The sequence below is a fragment of the Pempheris klunzingeri genome, chromosome 15, assembly GCF_042242105.1.
Source record: "Pempheris klunzingeri isolate RE-2024b chromosome 15, fPemKlu1.hap1, whole genome shotgun sequence".
NCBI lineage: Eukaryota > Metazoa > Chordata > Actinopteri > Acropomatiformes > Pempheridae > Pempheris > Pempheris klunzingeri.
In genome coordinates, this window is record NC_092026.1 from 7,401,233 (window position 1) to 7,421,337 (window position 20,105).

General features: G+C 41.8%; 1 protein-coding gene across 1 annotated transcript; it reads right to left on the bottom strand.

Moving 5' to 3' along the window:
* Window positions 1-2,045: 2,045 nt before the first annotated feature.
* klhl24a (kelch-like family member 24a) lies at window positions 2,046-19,364 on the bottom strand. The gene is made up of 8 exons (XM_070844861.1): window positions 19,148-19,364; window positions 17,534-17,652; window positions 16,595-17,439; window positions 14,635-14,819; window positions 10,876-10,994; window positions 5,209-5,397; window positions 2,895-3,083; window positions 2,046-2,798 (listed from the first exon to the last, which is right to left on the bottom strand). Exons 2-8 carry the CDS (start codon window positions 17,606-17,608, stop codon window positions 2,598-2,600), a joined length of 1,803 nt encoding a protein of 600 aa, XP_070700962.1. The 5' UTR covers window positions 17,609-17,652; window positions 19,148-19,364; the 3' UTR covers window positions 2,046-2,597.
* Between the last annotated feature and the right edge of the window lie 741 nt (window positions 19,365-20,105).

Consider the following 20,105-nt stretch of genomic DNA (forward strand, 5'->3'; position numbering starts at 1 on the left):
TAGTACAGTTGACACTGAACTCATCTTTCTAAGAAAACGCCTGGAGGATGGTTTAAGCTGAAAAACCCCCACCTGTTTTTGTCATTGTGACTGACAGCCTGAAACACAATCTCTGCTGTTCTTATGCTTTGTATTATCAGGTTACACGTTTTTTAATAGTCACAAACATTCAGTCTCACTGATTCTCAATTCTCTATCCTAAAATGAAAAGTCAAAACTCACTCGCTTACTTTTGACTGCTCTCTTGTAGCAGTTTTTGTTGTTTTTCTTAGAATAAGAGCCATAGCAGGTAGCGGCCAACAGGAGGAGCTGACAGGCCCTTTTACTGCCTCTTCCATACGTCACATGAAAGCAAAGAACATTTACTGATACAGTAAAAAAAAAAAAAAAAAAAAAAGAAAAATTGTCATATAATTCTACATTTAACAGGATTCTGTCAAAGTGCACAATTGGGGCTCTCAGTTACAGAAAAAACAGCCAAGAAAAAGACACATTTAAATACAAGTTTAACAAAGATAACAAAAACATATTAAAGTTATATTCACAGCAATAGCTCTAGTCTATCAACACCTGTTGTAGTAAAAGGGGACTTTCACTGACCATGAGCCACCTGATCCAAAATCCTCATCATTCAGAACTTGTAACCCCCCTGTGTGAGGTATGGCACTGATACACACACCACCTTGGCTGACCAGGAAACACACATACTGTACACACCTGGAGGTATCTATGGTTACCCCGAGTTACATCTTTACACGCAAGTGCACAGGTGAGAGGTGCCACCATCAGTGTGAAAAGTTCTGCTGACAGAAGTAAGCAGTCGGGCAATGTTTGCACCTGAACTCTTTGACAAACCTCCTTGGCTCCAACACATCCAGACCGAGTCGTAAAAGTCGAATACATACATACATACATATCAAACATCCACACCACTTATTCAGAGCAGTCTTCGAGTTTGATCTACAAAGGCGTCAAAACAACCCAGAAGCCCAGTACGCCAATAAACTAACGTCGATGAGAAATAAGCACACTAAAGTTATGTATAATACAATAAACATCCAATTATAAAAAAAGACAAACAGGTATAACTTAGAAAAATAAAACATAAAATATCAGTAATGTGTGTATTAATAATAATTTTAATGAAGCAAAATAAAGCTTAAAAGTGAAATAGTAGATTGGAAAATGTGAGGTGATGACACAGCTGGAGCAGGGAAATGGGAAATGTACATGGGAAGTAGAACTAGGTGGAAGGATGTGAGGAAAAAGGGAAACAAAAGGGCAGAGCTAATGGTGGCTATCTTCCAATATTTTGATACAGCCTCCGCTCTTTATCTCTTCTCTTAACTCCACTGTGGGTCGACAGGCGAGGGCAACTTGTATTTATGACCACTGATTCTGTGGGGGAGCAGCTGGCTGACTGCTTGCCACATCTTTATCAGGTCATTTTTAGTATCAAAGGAAAGAGTTAAAAAAACGGAGGACAGTACGTTTTTGTGATCTTTACCAGCATTTAGCTGTATTGTACTGTGTGTGCATACCTGCATGGAGTGCAGTTAGAAATCTGACCTGGCTGCTGATCTGTCAGTCAAAAGTTTCTCTACTGCTGGCAGATAATTGTTAGCTCATTCTTGTATGGGCATTTTTCAATTGTTTTTGTTCATCAGCACAATCTGTGATCATTTCAGCTCATCAGCGACCTACATCTCAGGGTGAGGTGACTTTGCACAGCAGTAAAAGCACAGTGCTGGGAAGTTCACGTTCGGACTGATTACCTGCTTATAATCAGTATCATTTTATAATCAATCATAAAAGCACAATCATGTTATTAGGGCTTTTAGCCCTTTTTAGTATCAAATTAATTTAGGTATTAAATCCATAAAATATAGTTAAGTAAGTTAACAATTTACTCATTGTCTTGTAGAAAACTTGAAAAAGAACTTGAAAATATGTAAAAATATTGCAGTTTATGTGGTAAAATACTCTGAACTAATATTTAATTCGCGAGTTTTCAGCCATAATAAGTACATGATAAGTACTGCACTGAAATCACCTGATGGGACATGGTTGAAAGCTCTGTGAAAAGCTAAGTAAGTGAACTTTGTGTTTAGAACATGTAACCATGGATGCGTGATCCTAAGGTTAAGAGTTAATCTCCATGCTCTGATTAAATGCTTGCGCATGTTTTCCCCCAAATATCTGCAATCAGGTCGATGGCCATGAACGATCGGTTTCCTTTAATTCTGTCATATATGATCTAGTACTTCTCAAGCTTGTGCAGTTACTGCTAATGCAAGGCGCATGTTGATCTGACTCTCAGCATTGTCAGCCTCTGATCATTTCCACGGAAGGACTATAACTATGGTACAGAACAGCAAAAGATTCAGAGCACTACAATGAGTACTGCTACATGTTGCTGTGAGAAAATAAATTAGCTCAACGGTACTGTAGACTGAACTACTCAGTGTGCCTCTTCTACAGAAGTGTGCGATTGTGTTTGTGTTGTGCATGGGGTGAACTTGAAGAGCTCGTGTTTCAAAGAGTTTAAGTTCTTTAGTGTGTGCTCTCCTGTGTGTGGTCTGTGTGTCTGTTTATGGTCAGGGCCTGTGGTACTTGTCATTGTAGCGGTGGATGGTTACGCAGCCATGGTAGGAGATCGGCCGTGGCATGGCTGCCACTCCTGTGATGATGCCCGTTGACGGGTCGTAACACAGGATGGTGTCTGTTGCTTCACCACTCTCACCTCTGCCACCGAGGATGAAGATCTTACCGTTGCACACTGACATGCCACAGCTCTCCTGCAGGGAGAGAGGGACGGAAACCAGAGGTTGCAGGTTCAGAGTATCCAGGATTCAAACAGTTGAAGTGCTCTAAATGTACATTTCTTCTATTACCTGTTTGTTAAAGGTGTGCACCACATGTATCCAGTAGTCCTCTGCCGGGTCGTAGCAGAATATGGACTTGGTGAGACCACCGCACACATAGATCAGGTTGTTGAGGGACACTGCGGTGATACAGCGCTTGGCGATGGGGATGTTGGCCCTTAGTAACCAAGAGTTTGTCTCTGGATCATAGCACTGAACCTGTAACACACAGTTACATGTATTAGCTGCGTTCTATTGTGATGAAAGCAAGAAAAAGAAGGACAGACTCTCTACATCTCTTTAAAATATACCATTTGGTGATTATTAAACTAAAAAACATTTGCATTCTGTGGTTGCACGGACTTGTCTGTGGGCTGACTTCAGTCTGACTCCATGTGGTTTTGCATACAATCTAAGCATTCTTTCACCCACGCTTCTTTAAAACAGTCTCCTTCATCACAGTGACGTCTCAGACTACAGCCAATGTGAACACAGGATCAGACTCCAACAGACAAGGGCCACTGACATCAATGAATTTGACTCTGCTAGGAGACTCCAGAGATAAGAAATCCAAAGGAATTGGAGTCAGATTGAAATCTAGTCCCGTCAGGCCATGGAGGATAAAAAAAGTGCATCTTCTGAAGTTTGAGTTCTTGCAAATGCCATCGTCTTCCTGTTTACTACCACAATAGGCTGTTGGTCAAAACATAATGAATCTATTTCAGAGTGCATTGTTAAGCCCTCATTGCTGAGGTTATATAGTATAACCCCAGTATTTTAAAGCTGGCACATCCTGGCAGATGACAAATCCTAAAATAATTATTGTTATCTGGCATTCACTCCAGAATCTTTATTTGACACTACATCCTCATATTTCACTGTGATTAACATAGAAAATTGATTTGTACACCTTATCCTTCAATCTTTTCCTTCTTCTTTTTCCTATTTCAATTAACAACATGTCACACCCCGTCACTGTCATCAAGTAATCAATGATTCACTCAAAGAAGGGCATGGAGATAATGTGGTAACCAGCTATATCAGGATCAACCAGACTGAGCAGGATATGGTTGTTATGACAAACAAACAAGTTTCATTTGGCACATGTAATCATGTAAAGTACATTGAAAGCAAAATGTAAGAGTTTTGAGGCTAAAGGCTCTTCCTGAGCCTCTTCGTGGTGGTCTGGAGCAACCAGTACCCTCTTCCTAACTGCAGCACAGAGAAAAGGCCATTATCCGTTTGGGATGCTTAATGATTCTTCTGGCCTTATCCTTGCAGCGCCTGGTGTAAATTTCTTTTAGGCGGGGGAGAGCACCACCTCTTTCATGTTGAGCCAAAAGGTGCCACTCTTTGCAGGGCCTGCCAGGCCTGTTTGGTTTGCTTACTAGGCAGCAACGTTACACACTGGACGCTCTTGATGGTACAGCAATAGAAATTCCACAGTATTTGAGTGAATACCTGGAATTTCCTCAAGCATGTGAGGTAAAGCAGCTGCTGCCTTGCATTTATCACCACTGAATCAGTAGCGCCGTGTCCATGTCAGGATGTGGACACCAAAGTATTTGAAGCAGTCCACCCTCTCCAACTAGAATCCATTAATATCAAGGAGGGTGTATTTCCTTCCCTGCTTCTTCCCAAAGCCCACTACCAGTTCCTTAGTCTTAGTGGCATTCGGGATTAGGCTGTTGTACTGACAACAGCAGGTCAGGTCTTCTTCTTCCCTCAGGTATGCCTTTCTTTTGTTGTCTGTGATCAGGCCCACCACAGCTGTGTTGTCAGCTGCACCGCTGATCAGGGATGTTTACCAGGAAAAGATGCAGTTTCTGTTTTTGTAATGTACCTCATATCTCACCAGCCTAAAACTAAACATGATTATTAATCATTTCTTGTTAACTCTTGTTAGCTTTATTTCTTTCCCGAAAAGTCTTATCTTTGAGGGATTGGCCACAACAGACATTGTTATTTTCTTTTTGTACTTTGTTTCTTCGGTTGCTATGAATATTTCATCATTCATCCTGAATATAATTATGCAGAATCTGTGAACTAAATAAATACTGTTGATATTTACTTCATATTTCCTGAAATGTATTTTAAATTTTGTTGCACTTTCTTTTTTATGAAGAACCTGTTTAGAACTCTGCCTTTATAGCACAGCCTAATTTAAACCCATAGCTTGACACCAACAAGTTGAATTCATGTTTAGACAACTGACAAGTCTTGCACATCTCTTGTATCTTTAAGGTGTAATCACTGAAAACATGTTATCTGAGACATAAGTGCCTCAGCTGTAGTCACTATGCGCTTAAGTGTGTGGTTGTGGGAGCACACATCTGTTTCCCACCTTGTCTGAACAAGTGTCGTCGTCGGGCCCCCCTCCTATGACAAAGAGCTTGCCGGCACAGCTGGCCACCGCCGGAGAGCTGACGGCCTCTTTCATGGGAGCCACCTCCGTCCAGCGGTTGGAGAAGGAGTCGTAACACTCCACACTGCTCAGGCGGCTCTGCCCGTCATAGCCACCTACAGCATAGACCTGAGGGCAGACACAGAAGCACATTTGGATTGAGGAGGGGTTGAGATTTCCATAACCTTTTTACACAGAGCAAGATTACAAAATTCTGAATTAGGGAATGCAAGAGTTGTGCTTGTGTGATATATTCTTTTTTTTCACATACATTATTTACACAAAAACACACACATTCATTGTAAGTGAGATGTTTGTATTAAAGCTCACTAGTTCATGAGTACGAACAATAGCTCTACATCAGCACTTTGGGAACAAGTTTATCAGGTGCAGCAGAAAGATGACGTACTGCCTCTGAACAAGCATCATTGCCCCTGCCCTTGTTGTCCTTATACCTGCCAAAGATCCAGTTGTTCCAGGCACAATCAGGAACAACATAACAATACCTTCAGTCACAACAGCCGTTTGTGAATATGTTTGCCTTGTGGTGTCATCATCTGTTAATTTAAAATATAATTTACATTCAAAATACATAATAGTAGTCAGTGGCCACACGCCATTTTCTGGAAAATTAAATGGTTTTGTGGCTACATATACTACCTTCCTGGAGCGGAAAGAATGGCAAAATGAGAAAATAAAATTGGGAACATGAGGCATGAAGAATGGAAAAATATGTCATTAAGGGAAAAAGAGTATTTAAAAAGAATAGTGAACGGTAGCGATTTATGGTAAATTTCTATTTCCTCAATAACATATTCTGGAAGGAGCTCACACACTGAGCAGCACGACTGGTTATGAGCACAACACTGCTCATCAACAGGCAGGTCTTATGCAACAGAAAACCTTCGGGCTGTTCCTGTCTCTCCACATAGTCAGAAGCATAAACAAGTACAAAGGGGAGCGAGAGGGAGACAGAGAGGGAGATGGAATTAAACAGGGAACAATGAGACAGAAGTGGTTGGGCACATGGATATTTGCATTCAACTCTTTGGAGTGTTGATAGCACTACCGCCTTTTTTAACTGAAAATCTGATACAGAGAACAACAAAACAAAACCCTTTGAGAACTTTTTTCAAAGAACCGTTGTCTCTGCGTGTCTACATTCATCTGTTTTCAAAGACAACCACACGCCAATCCCCTGACCACAGCTGCCAGACTGTAATTAACACAATAAGACTATGGGCATGTAGACCAACTGAAATGTGTTTATTTTAATACTCTGTGTTGGTACAGCTGATAAAGTTAAATACAGGTTGTGTGTTGAAATTAAAGAAGTGTAAGAGAAACAAAAGTGAGATAAGAGTGGTGTGTGGCACTGAGAGATAAAGTTAATCAAGCGCAGAGTGAACATATTTGAAGAGGTTCTAAAAGGATTTCTTTTTCCACTGGCCTTTAGGGGGTTAGTTGACCCACTACTTTGACTTTGATCATCACTTTAAGCCACTCAGGTTTTATTTGCCCAGGTTTAAAGATTTCTTCCTCCTCCATAATACAGTGGGAGTAAATATAGTTTTGTTTGTTGTGCTAAAAGCACTGGAAAATCAAACATTTTAACAGTAAAGTCTCCTTCCAAAAACAATGTCCTGGACCTCGTTGTGAACAGTTCAGTGGGACTGCCTGTTACCAAAAGAAATAGTCCCTATAATAACTGTTGACTGAGCAGGTTGTGGACTACTCAGAGTACTAGCAAAAATAAAAGGTAGATGAGAAAATATTTCATAATTTGGCCGAATGGACCCTTTAATGGTCCATTGAGGATATGCAGACACTAGCTTGTTTGAAGACAGTAGTGGGGGGCTGGGACGCATTAGATCACTCTTTTCTTCTTGTCCTCACCACTCTGCACTCACTCGATAAGCAGTGTAAGTACTGTATATCAATATTGGCACATTCCACATTAGCTCGATGATGGTAGCACTTACCCTATATCGAATTGAGTTATGTAGCTATCACATAAACACGGGAGCAAAACATGATTCATGACTCTCTGTGAGCACACATACTACCCACTGAACGAGCACATTCACGGCTTACTTTATGACCACGTTCAAACACTGACAATAGCTGAAAGATTAACTGCTTCCTTAACATGAAAGAAGTGAGAGCTAGTGACCAACAGAGAAACACGGACACTGAGCGGCTTCAGGGGGAATTCGACAAAGTAGAAAAGAGAGAGAGAGAGAGAGGGAGACAGAGACAGATAGACAAAGAGAGCGAAAGAGTGAAACATTATGATGGATGAGAACAGCCGTCACCTAGCGCAGCCATAACAGGGAGGGGAAAACAAGCGGTGACCTAATTTTGCTTCTACTCTGTGGAAACAAGACCAGTTCAACAGGACATCACAGAACGCAGGGCAGTGAGTGTGTGTGTGTGTGTTCTTGTACTTTTATCCCTGTAAGCTTTAGAAGTTTAGACTTGAATGGTCGTCGTAAATGGAAGGTCTACACAAGTATAGTAAGTCAGATGAAGGCGTGAATATGTGTGCAAATGAAGAAATATTGGAAAAAAAGCATCAACATGCACACATGCTCATTATACAGGCTTGTTTACAACTGTTTCTCTGTACTTGCAACTGAAGCATCAGTCTGCACATCAAAAGGGGGAAATTACAGACTGAATGAGGAAATGACTGAGTACAAACTCACGAGGAGGGGGAACAAAATACTGCGGAAAAATGACAACACAGAGATACACACAGATACTGTTTTTGAGATATCTGTATGTTCCTCTGGAATGAAACATAAAGAGCCTTCCTTGGAAAGGTCCTTACTGAGCAATCTGAAAAAAAAAAAGATGTGAGGAAACAAAATGGGATAAATAGATAGCACAAAATAGGTAATTTACAAAAAGTCAGATTGCACGTGTAATTTGTCTTCTGTCAGTCAATTGGTGGCAACTTACTAAAAGGCATCAAAAAGAATAAAGCACTTGACCCTCAACTCTCAAAAGTCTGTAAAATAAACAGAAGGACAGAAGGAAGAAAATGTCAAAAGCTGAGGACAAAAGCACATGTGTGTAACAGATACAGGAAGTGGTGAGACAAGAGCTGCAAGAGCTGGGATTTAACGTCTCTAAGGAATGTGTTTTTCAAGAAAGGGTAAAAAAAAAAAAAAAAACACTGCATCTTATATATTGTGAGTGATGCCTGGCAAGATTCACTCAAGTTACAGTCCTTAGACGCAAGTTTTAAAAAATAAAAGTCTGACTCCTACTGTGTTGTCTCATTTTAGCATCAAATACATTTTGCACGACAGTCTCAGATCGGTGCGTTTTGGTTTCCTTTAATGTTCCATAACTGTGTATTAATTGGCAGCCATGTCAGCCCATCTTGTTTTCACCATATCTTGATACATGACTCACTTTGGAGCGAAGTGCAGACTTTTATAGCTACAGTGTAACCGTCCAGCTCATTACCTCACTGTTGTGGAACAGCAGTTTGTAGCTTGAATGTGTGTTTGTTGTTTCTGCGGAAAGGCAACTAAGCATTTTAGGTGTAGTTTAGGCATCACAGAAAAATCAATACAGACTGGTCACAAGGAGAACTCTTAAAAAAAAAAAAGTTAAAAAGTATGTTTGCATGATTTCTACAGATGACGAGAACCCATCCTGAGTCATGCTCCTCCTGACAAAGTAAATAAAGTGCTTTTAGCCCAAAGCTTTCAAAGAATACCTGTGCTCGTGTCCATGTTCTTTATGTGTGTACACAAGCGTGTGCACTTGTGTACATGATGGCTAATGCACACACACACGACTGAGTGATGTGTCCGCCTGAGTCATCTGTGTTTATGCTCTGCCTCCTCAACTGAGACAATCAATGGCTGCTCTCCTTTACGCAACACTAATGACGGATAATTACAGGTCAGTAACTTTTCACGGTGTACACAAGCCATTGTCTTAAGTGAACGTGTTTTACATTAAGATGGTCTTTACAACCAGAAATGCTAAAAATGTAAAGACAGGTTTGACTATCTAGTTTGAGAACAATATAAACCACAACATGTAATTACAAGCATTTTACAGGTTACGGATGTAGTTTTTTAATCTAATGACAGAGTTTCCTCTTTTGTAAATGGAATGTAACAAGCCCTATGTGCCAAGTGCCATGAGCAGCCTTGTACTGTATATACTTACAGAGCTTGTGTGCATGCTATATTATGCCTAAGTATGCATATGTGTTTACAGGCTTATCAGGTGTTCGCACAGCCATGTATGGCCACTCCAGGCTTATATGATAAAGCAGAGTCCCATGAAACATAATATGGGCAAGTGGACTAAGCTAGCCCTTAACTTGGAAGTGTGAGTTGCTGGCATACATCCATTAAACTCCCAATGCCCTCATACAAGAATATCCACCTAGACTTGTACAAGAGACTGTAAATAGTGACAGCTGAAGAGTCTAAGCAGTGATCGAGGATTAATGATCAGACGTGTAGACATGAAGTTTACTCAAATTTCAGTGGACATATAGTGTATATAGGGGGTAAGGTCATATGCATCTGAAATATGATAGAAAAAGGATTAAAAACAATTCTACATTTCTACAATAGATATAAAATATAATTATTAGTGAAATTATTTTCCATGTGTGGGGTATGTAATGAATAAATCAGCAGCACTGTTCGAGTAGCGCTCTTTTATATGCCAGTTTTAAACAAAGGCAAACTTCCTTCTCTCTGTTGAATCAGCTCTGATGTATCCAGGATGTGTGAGATGAGCTGGCAACCGTTGTTAACAAACCCTGGGGCAACAAACGGATGCGTCACGCACAGTAATACAGTAATATGGTAAATGCACCTTGTCACAAGGGGCCCTCATGGATCAACACGGAAGATCATTGAGAAGCAGAAAGCAGGCTATAGCTAAATGTGACTGGAATTCCTAAGTGTGGCCTCTTTCCTGCCTCTGATGAGTGACTCAGGTTTAAGTATTCAAAGCATTTGGTGTGCTTAAAAACAAATTCCGTCAAGCCTGCAGGTCAGACAGCATGTGGAACAGTGGGATGAGAGGTGTGATTGTGAAAAGTAGGATTTGAAAGCAATCAATCAATGAGCTCCTACCTGTCCAGCAGGTGATTTCACAGGTATTTCCTCAGTGTGTTTTACCTCAGGTTATGTTAACGTCAGGCAATAATGACAATGTTGATGAATTGCATTGCTTTCCTATTCCTCTGAAGCTCCCCTGACTCTAATTTCTACAAGCACACATTTCATGAATTTTCCTGAGAAACCAAACTGTTGCTTTATTGACAGTGTATGTGCTGGCTTTATAATTGTGTGTACTAGTGTAGCTGCACCTCGCACCTCTTCAAAAACCGTGTGTCTGGGTTATGGTGGCTACTGGACACCTCGTGGAGAACATCTGAATTGAAACTGACCAGTTTGGGCTGCTTGTGATTTCTCCAATTTGGTAAAGAATGGTTGAAATTGTCACGCAAACTGAAGAATGGCTCAATATTTTCTCCTTTTCAGAAAACGCTAGATGTATTTTGTAATCCAGTAAATCCACTCTTACTGCAAACATTTTAGTTTGAGGTTCCCTCCTTACCTTTCCCAGTAGGACGCCCATCTTGTGTCTCCAGCGGCCTTTGTTAAGAGAAGCCACTCTGATCCACAGGTTGAGCTGGGAATTATACATCCACACGTCCCTGCTGTTGATACGACCACCTGAAAACACCACAGAGACAAACATGCGACACAACAGTTCATATTCAGGACTTTGGGTTCAGTTTCAGTAGAAGAGCAAATTTAGCACTAGACCACTCGGATCATTAATTCAGTTGATGTGATATAAATGAGAAGTTTAGAAATAAACTAATCAGCTCTGCTTTGGATGGTGTGTTTATGTCAAAGTAATGTTTTATCTCCTAACTGAGGTAAAGTTGTAAATGCCTTATCTAACTTTGACCTGAGCTTGATCTGGAGAGTTCACGTAGCAAATAAAAGGTTTCCTCATACATGCACAGTCAAACATACAGCATGTTGGCTATTTAAAGATCCACATACTGTTCATCACGTACACAGGTGTTGTGTAACCATCAGGTTTTAAATGATTTCTAAAGCAAACAGAACAGAATTAGGATCTTTTTCAGGAAACAGAGATAGTACAGTGTGGCTGAGAGTCTCATCTGTTGTCTCTGGGCAAATATGCCATGTGAGAGGCTGCAGTGAATAATAACAGTCACCTGGCCAGGCTACAGTGCGACCCAGACACATTTTTAACAAGCCCTGACATGTGTGCTCACCCTCTCAGTAATCACACACACAAACACACGTCCATTGATTCTCCACTCACTGAAGAAGGAAGCAAACTGATCTTGGGTAGCACATACTATCTTTTGAGGAGGAAGGGCAAAGACATGATAAGATGTAGATGAACCGATCAAAACTCAGAACTAGAGTGAAAGAAAAATGAAATATAATCTAAATATTATCTGAACTTTGCGACCACAGTACCGCTGTTAGATCCAGTAGCAGTTATCTGCTGGCTTTTATCCAACAATAAGTTCAGAGGCAGTATGCCTTGGACCATGAGTGTAGCATGGATACCAACAAGACTCAAGCACATAAACAGAAAGGTCAGTGACAATCTGTGTTATTTCACACCGGGACTTAAATTGATCACACGGTGGTGATATCAGCTAATAAAACACAGATTATGATTAATTAATAAAAGCATTCCCGCCTTCAAATCAGACCTCTCCCTTTAAAGCTTCTGCCCTTCACAGAAGAACAGTTTCCTACTTAAAAGCAGGTATTAAAACATGATATTGAAACTAAACTATAAAATTTTTCAATCCATATTTTGTTGCGGTATTGTCTGTGATTTGCTGCTGGGTGTTTTCTTTGAACAGAACACATGTGGGTGGTTATATGGAGCAACGGTAAAGGCATAAATAAAACCTGCCAATGTTAACAAAGGTGTCTAGGACTCTTCTGTATTCACATGTTAACAAAGAGGAGCTTTTCTGTATTGTTAGCAAGCTGACAGACAGACTAGACAGGTGGGTATAGATAATAAATGTGAGCTTCATCTTAATAAAAAAAAAAAAAATCACCTCCTTGAAATGTCATCTGGTTAAATAAATAAGTGGCTGCGCATGTCTAACTCTTCTCATTTTTGTTGGGGAGGTTAATAATTTAATTATACTGTAGCACGCAGACAAAAGCAGACAAGGGAGGGAAGTTAGTAGCAGCACATGTCTGCTCAATAATCTGCTGGATAGTGAAAGAGCCAGACAGTCTGCTGCCCTTAAGGCTTCAGGTCTTGAAAGATTTGCATGAAGGAAACATGTTGTCAGATGACCCACCACTTCAAAGAGAGCCTTGTGAGCCTAGAGAGACAGTTAAAAGAACTACCACCTTCGGAAGAAGGTCTTTTCTCACCAAAAACTTTGGCTGCTCCCTCCAGCTCAGATGGGGAGGACCACTGCTGATAATAACTGTTCTTAGAGAACAAGAGGCAGCGAGATTGGGAGGTACCAACATGATTTGTGTGACAGCTTTCTGAGAGTCACGCATTGCTGGAGTTGCATGTCGCTGATCCTAATGTGACTATGCATCTCTCTGTAATGTGTGAGGCAAACGCGTGCTGTCTGCTGCTCATTAACTGATAAGACATTTTACAAATGCATTCAATTTTCTACACTGGAGTCAGATAGCAAAAATACATGCATTTCCTGAACCAAACAATTTATCTTGTGAGATCAGATCATAATTGAGCTCATTCCGACTGTAATCTTAAGCACTCCTAAACTCAAAGCATTTTGGTGTTAATCAGACATGCTCACTCTGGATGTGACAAAGAGGCTGATTACAATGTTATGGATGTGAGAAAGCCAGCGGTGGCCCTGTCCCTGTACAGAACATAAGAGGTTTTGTGCACTCAATGAGCCACATCCTATTTAAGACCACAGCTAACTGCAGCTGTGCTCCAGACTGGAGCTTCTCCAAGGTATTTGCACTAGTTCCCAGTGTGAGGAGAGGGGCAGGCAGGCAGAGTGGAGGTATGTGTGGGCTTGTAACCAAGACAGTTCAAGACAAAAATAAAGTTGAGAAAGGGGGATCAGATGTATGGCGACAAACACAGAGATATGCTATAAAGTACTGTTGCATATGTCTGTGTGAGACAGAGAGACGGGGGGAGGGGTATGTTGACTTTTCCAGGCAGCACTTGAGGGTAGATTGATAGCGAACACGTGAGGACTTGGCACAGTGAGAGCATAAAAAAGCATAAACACTGAAGACTCGTTGCTGAAGGGGAGAACGTTTGTTTTTTTCCCTCTTTAACTCCTTCATTTTTTTTTTTTTGCTTCTCTGTATCTTTCAACGGCTGTTTAAGTCCTGTGGTGTTTCGCAGCTCATACAAAGCAGGTTTGAGCATGAGCAGTCGTACGAGGCACATTTGAACTTCTGTCACTGCATAAACTCAATGCCCTAAAACTAAAATCCAGCTTGCTGTACACAACACGTATTTATATCAATGTCTGGCTTCAGCAACAACCTTCATTCTGACTTCATCAGTTAAAAAATGATGTAATACTAATGTCTTGTTTAATCTTGATCTCTTTTTCACCAAAGGAGGCTTACGCCACACTTGGCCTGTGTTACACTCCAAAAATGCAGCGGCCTTGGCAGGAGGCAGTGAGAGCTATGAAGCTGCACAACCAGTGTGAAAGGTGGTGATCCCCATGATTGGGCAATAGGAAGAGAGAAGGCCTGAGGTAGCCAACGAAGGCCTCTCTCAGCGCTGAGCCTGGAGAGTGCATCCAGATGTTGCTCTCATATTTTCCTTCAGCTCCAGCAGGCTGTGGCTGTAAAAATAACACAGGGCAAACAGCCACTGCGGCCCTTCCTGCCACTCCACTGGGGGATTAGATGGCAAGCTGAGCACATACACACACTGACTACAGAGCGCACTAGTGAATTCTTCTTTTAGGCTGTGACAAAATATTATATTTGTAACAACCAAGTCCATACTGAGTCTAACCACAGCACAAGCTGGTGATAGTATTGTTTACCAGCCAAAATGGTTTTCTTGAAAAAGACAATCCTATTGTTGTTGATAACTTTCTAACTAGTAAAAACAAACATCAACATGCTGGGAAAACCGCAGCTTAAGCACACGATGGGCAGATGTTTCATTATTCAGAATTTAATGCAGCACCTGCCAAGTGTTCGATAACTTGACAACACTGTCTGCTCCAGTTAATAGACACCTGTAAATCGCAGTTCGGCTGGTGTTAATTTGAAGCCTTGATGGGGCCATGCTATTGACCCGTTTCTAACAAATGTAGCAGGTTCTTACCTGACACCAGAATGTCATTGCGGAGGGCACAGACAGCATACTCTGACTTGGTGAACTCAGGGAGTTTGGCAAGGGATTTCCACTCTCCTGTGACTGGATCATAGCACTCGGTGTAGGGCAGGTTAAAGCCTCCCACTCTCTCACAGCCCCCCACCACCACAATCACCTCAGAGAAGCCAGTTGACCTGTGCAGGCAGAGATGGAGGAGGAACAACAACACAGATGAAGCGGTTATAAAAACACAAACAGAAGAAGAGAATTTCAAATTAAAAGCCTACTTGCAAGAATGTACAGATTACGGATATGGTATCTAATTAAAACCAAATTATATAACTGTAGGCACACACAAAGGGTATGAAGACATATAAACATATGCTTGTCATCGCTTCAGGCAATTTCTAATTACAGAAGGCATTAATGTGTGCCGGGCAGGAAAAGACTGGAGGTTTTCGCAGGGTCAGCGCCATTTATCCTCAAGGCAAGGTTTAATTTACAATGTAGGTGTCAATCTGGGGTACAATGAAAACACACTTGTGACTAGACTTACTTTGAATTTCCATGATCACAAAGCTTTCCTATTTAGCTGTTCAACACATGTGGTGGATATGACCGCATTTCCTACAGGGGAGCTAATCAACAACAGCTTCTCGTCTTTTGAAAAACACTGATGTCTGATACAGGCTACTAGTGGGGTTTTTTCTGTCAAAGAAAAAAATTCAATGCAATGCATGCAATGTTGTTGGCGCAAAAGCATGTTTCTTTGCACTTTCCCCTACATTTCTCCGCCTGTTTACTCAGCATGTGATAGAGTGCAAGTCAGACAGGTAGGAAATCAGGGCAATAGTTTAGCATAGGAGTGCTTTAGCTTTATGTGTGTGTGCATGTGATTCATTAGATTTTAGGAGGTTTCTAAAGAGAAAAAATAGCCCCCGGTGTAGACAGGGGAGAACCTGGCATATGTTTTGAGCAGCAGCAGATTTGGCCCTCAGGGCAAATGAAGCTGACGGTGCAGGGACTGCAACTGCCTGATTGGCTTGCTGATCTGAACAGATCTGCCTGGATACTGACACAATACACCTGAAATACACAGCCTTAATAACGGACAGCTGCTCACTGGCACTGCTCCCACTTTAAACCGTGCAGCAGGCAGCACAAGGCAGCTGTGCTGTTGTTTGCTGTTGTTGAAATATGGCCCGTTTTGTATCTCATTTGCAAGGTTTCAGTCACCGTCGACCTTTGTCGTTAACCAAACTCTACATCCATCTGGACCCTCTTCCAACAAAAAGAGACTGGAAATAAGAGACCGTTGAATAGGTAAAAAGTGAACAGGTGGGGGCACATCAGCAAGGTGAACATGAAACTCAACATTTCATGACTGCCGTTTCTTGCATCACACCATTTTGTTTCTTTCAAGCCAACCAGTCTGTGTACGAACATGCCCTGCCTTCCTCATTATCATTTCCATTTCAAAATAGGGTTTCAAAACACTGTAGTCAATGACACACTTGTCTGCTCAGCACAATAACACTGCCTCTCTCTCTCTCACAGTGCAACAACAACACTGCCAGGAGCACCAGGTTCATGTGCAAGTTGTGACCTCTAGCTACACAATCTGGGATAAAAGGTTGTTTAACATCTAAAAATACATGTTTTCTTATCTCACTCTGACCTCTGGCATAGCAGTGGAATAGATGTTTAAACCCAACTAGACAAAGAAGCTGCCAGAAAAGATCAAATAAAGTCTATTGTCTTTTTCAATAGAAAAGAACTGGCGCACAAGGAGCTAGCAGCCATTCATCATTCATGCGATTCCAGCATGGCACATACTGTGAGCATTTAGCCAATCAGACTCCTTCCGCAAGTCAGAAATGTTGTGACAGGTTAAACTGATTAATGAACACAAGTGCCTGTTTCCTGTTATCGACAAAATCTAGACTAGCAAGTAAACATTTTTAGTCACCTGCGTGGTCGAGTTCTGGGTGACATCATTTCATTTCCGAGCACGTGGTAGCGTCTGGCCTCGTGGAGAAGCTGGTAGCACTCGGGGGCATTCTGGATCAGCTGGTCCCCCTCCACTGTCTGGACAAAGTAGTTGGGGTGCAAAAGGGGGAGACGCACATGGTGCAGCAGGGCCTTCAGCATGGGCTTTCTGATCTCTATGTCGTGGTACACCCATCGCATCACCGCCTCGAACACCACCTCCTCCTTACCGATGGACAGCTCATCACTGCAAGTGTACTCTTCCAGCTCTTCCTTGTGCAGGTCGAGGAACTCCTCATGCTGAGCCACATCTGAGAAGTTGGCCAGGGCATAACTGCGGCAGCGGCTGGCCAGCTGCTTCAGGGAATGGGCGTCTGCGAAGCGCTGGATGCCCAAGCAGTTGCACGGATCCAGCTGGTCCTCCAGGAACTTGGCACAGGCATCACGCAGCGTGGTGATCTGGAAGAGGCTGGAGGTCTCAAAGAGGAACTGGACATTCTCGGTAGTGATCTTGGCGCGGCCGGTGTAAACGTAGGTGAGGAAGGAGTCCATTGCCTCAGCCAGGATGCCGTTGATCTCGACCAGCATCTCGCGGCTCTCGCGGTGGTCGTTGCAGAACATGGCTCTGAAGTAGGAAGAGCAGGCGGAAAGCACAGCGCGATGGCAGGGGAACTCACGACCCTGCACGCTGATGACAACATCAGTGAACAGGCGGCAGTCGCGAAACTCATTGAACACTTGCAGGATGCCCTCTGAGTGGGACGCGCCAGAGCAGAAGTCCAACACATCCTGGCTGACTAAAGTTTTGGAGTCAACCTCAAACACCTTAGGAGACAACAACATACATCAAAAATTGTAAACTTTAATCAGTTGAGACAAAAGCTGTAAGATAGAAAACAGAACATTTGATTGACAGCACCTTGCGTTTGACAGCTGGTGAGTCTCTGATCCCAGAGTCCTCTCTGTTCAACCTTCTGCCCAGAATCAACACCATGGCTGCCACCTTCAGCGTAGACCTTCTCTTGACTTTAAGATGCCCTGAGGATGGAGAGCAGGCAGTTCAGTACTAGTTCAAAAAAACGCTAAATATAACAAGATACTATTATCAACGCATCCTATCAGATGTGGTAGGAAGAGGCAGACAGGGAGAGGTCATGAAATCATACACGGCAACCTGACTGGATGACCGTAGTACAAATTGAGAACATTTACCACAGGCACTAAGCACTCACAGAGCAAAGCCACAAGCATGTGCACACAAGTGGGAGAAAACACGTGACTGCCACAAGCATTTTTTTTTTCTATAGCCCATGGGGTAGTGCTACAATGTTTTACGGTTTGAGAAGACTGGTTTCAAGATATTAAATTTGAGATACACTCAAATTGTGCTGCTTTTTTTCTAGTGCATCACTGCTGCAAAACAGTTGTGCCCTGCAGCACAATGGATTGCATGAGGCGGAAGATGACAAAGAGACACAGGCGGGTAAGAGTTTGAGCAACGGTTGAAAGGCCAACCTACATGTTAGTCAGGTTTGTTTTGAAAGAGAGTGGGGGCAGGGACGCTATCATACACAACATAATCATTCTGTGGTGAACAGGTGCCAAGTCACTGCTACTGATAACCTTGAGTCATATTTTTTGTTTTAGTTAAACATGAAGACTTCAAACATGTGTCTCTTTCAGAAAAACGTGCCACATTAAGGATGCCTATGCTTGTTCAAATCCACATCAGACATTTCTTTATCTAAGACAGTCAAGTTCTTAAAGACATTGCATCAATACATGAAACTCTCTTATCTCTGACCCTGTTAAAGGTAGCAGCAGATGTAGCCTTTGCTCTTGCTAGGTCATTTAACTGGGGTTATTTTTAACTTGAGCCTCAGCAGACTCAACCAATTCACGTGAGTTATTTGCCAGCAACAGCAGCAGCAGCAGCTCCTCCCTGCAGTCATGCAGACTAGAGGACAGGTTCAGCCACAGGTGTCTGACGCATGAAAAGTTTGCTTTGTGACTAATACCACCTGAGATGGAACACATATAATAATATAAATAAACAATAACAAATAATAATATCAATAATAATTCATAATAAATAAACAGAAAACAAAACGAATAACTAATAATAATAATTCAAAATTATTTTATCTGTTTTGTTATCATCCAGATTAAATAAAGAAAAAAAAGCTAGTAACAAAATAATACAGCCATTATTTGTTGTTTTTCCCCCATTTTTAAAAAAAACAACCAAGTGGCGAAATGTGGAATTACATCTCATTACTAAAGTCTTAATTATAGACAATCCAGTAAAATGTCACTGTCTGTCTGTCTGTCCGTCCGTCTGTGTTTCTGAAGGTGAAGTAAACAGCACGTGTGTCGGTCCATTAGACAAAGAGACTGGCCTCGTGCCGACCGTTAGCCGCTGACAACAGCAGCTGAGCCGTTGGTCCAAATTTAAACGGAAATCAATACAGAAGTCTGAAATAAGCCCCAATCGACATAAACAACATCCTTAGTTATAGATTAGTAACGTTACCTTGGACAGAAGTGTCCAGATGAAGCTTCCTCTTCAGGTTACAAGTGCAGAAAAAGATAGGAAGTTTGGACAAAAATAAATCTGTATCCCAAAAAAAACAAACTTTTTTTGGTGTCTTTAAAAATATCTGCCCTCGAAAAGTTACGGTGAACAACGCAGGCTGTTACACAGCCGGGACATTTTGATTTTATGGTGATGACAAAAACAAAGACCTCTAACTAGCTAACAGTCAACACTGGACCTATTTATATATTTGTCAGGGCGGAAAAAAAAAAAAACATCCAGCCCACTGCGCACCGCTCAGCTGGTGCTCCCGGTGCAGCATGGGTAATTGAGTTCAAATGGGCACGTTGTACCTTGGTTTCTGCTCGTGAAGAAACTACAATGCCCTAGCGCATCTAGTTCTCCACGTGGCTGTCCTTTGTTTGCAAACAAACGCAACTTTTTAGTGGAGAAAAAGTTCAGGACAAAAAGTGACAGCTGTTGAGCAATACGAACAAAACAATAGCAGTTATATGACGTTACATGTACGGACGTGTAGAGGGAGGTTAGCTCGTCAATATTAACCGTGAACGATGAAGGAAAACACCACTAAACACACTTGTTGATTTGTATACAATACCGACTTTCAAAGGTGGGTTCACGTACTTGCCATACGCACAAACAAAAACATACAAGGAATATGTGTCTTTCGAAACTATGTAGCTGTAACCTGATCCTACAGACACGTGAAAACTGGTTGAAAAGCAGCATGCTACACTTCTTTTTTCAGGTGAGGAGGAAGGAGGAGTTTAGTTTGAACAAAGGATGTCATAACTCCCTCCCAGGGTTGCAAAATATTTCTCAGAGCTCCCATCAGGTTTCTGTGGAAGGGTCCACAGTGTTATTAAGTTAGAGCCTGTGCCAGTTACACACATCCGTACTTACTCCATAGGCCGTGCAGGGTATAATGTATTCA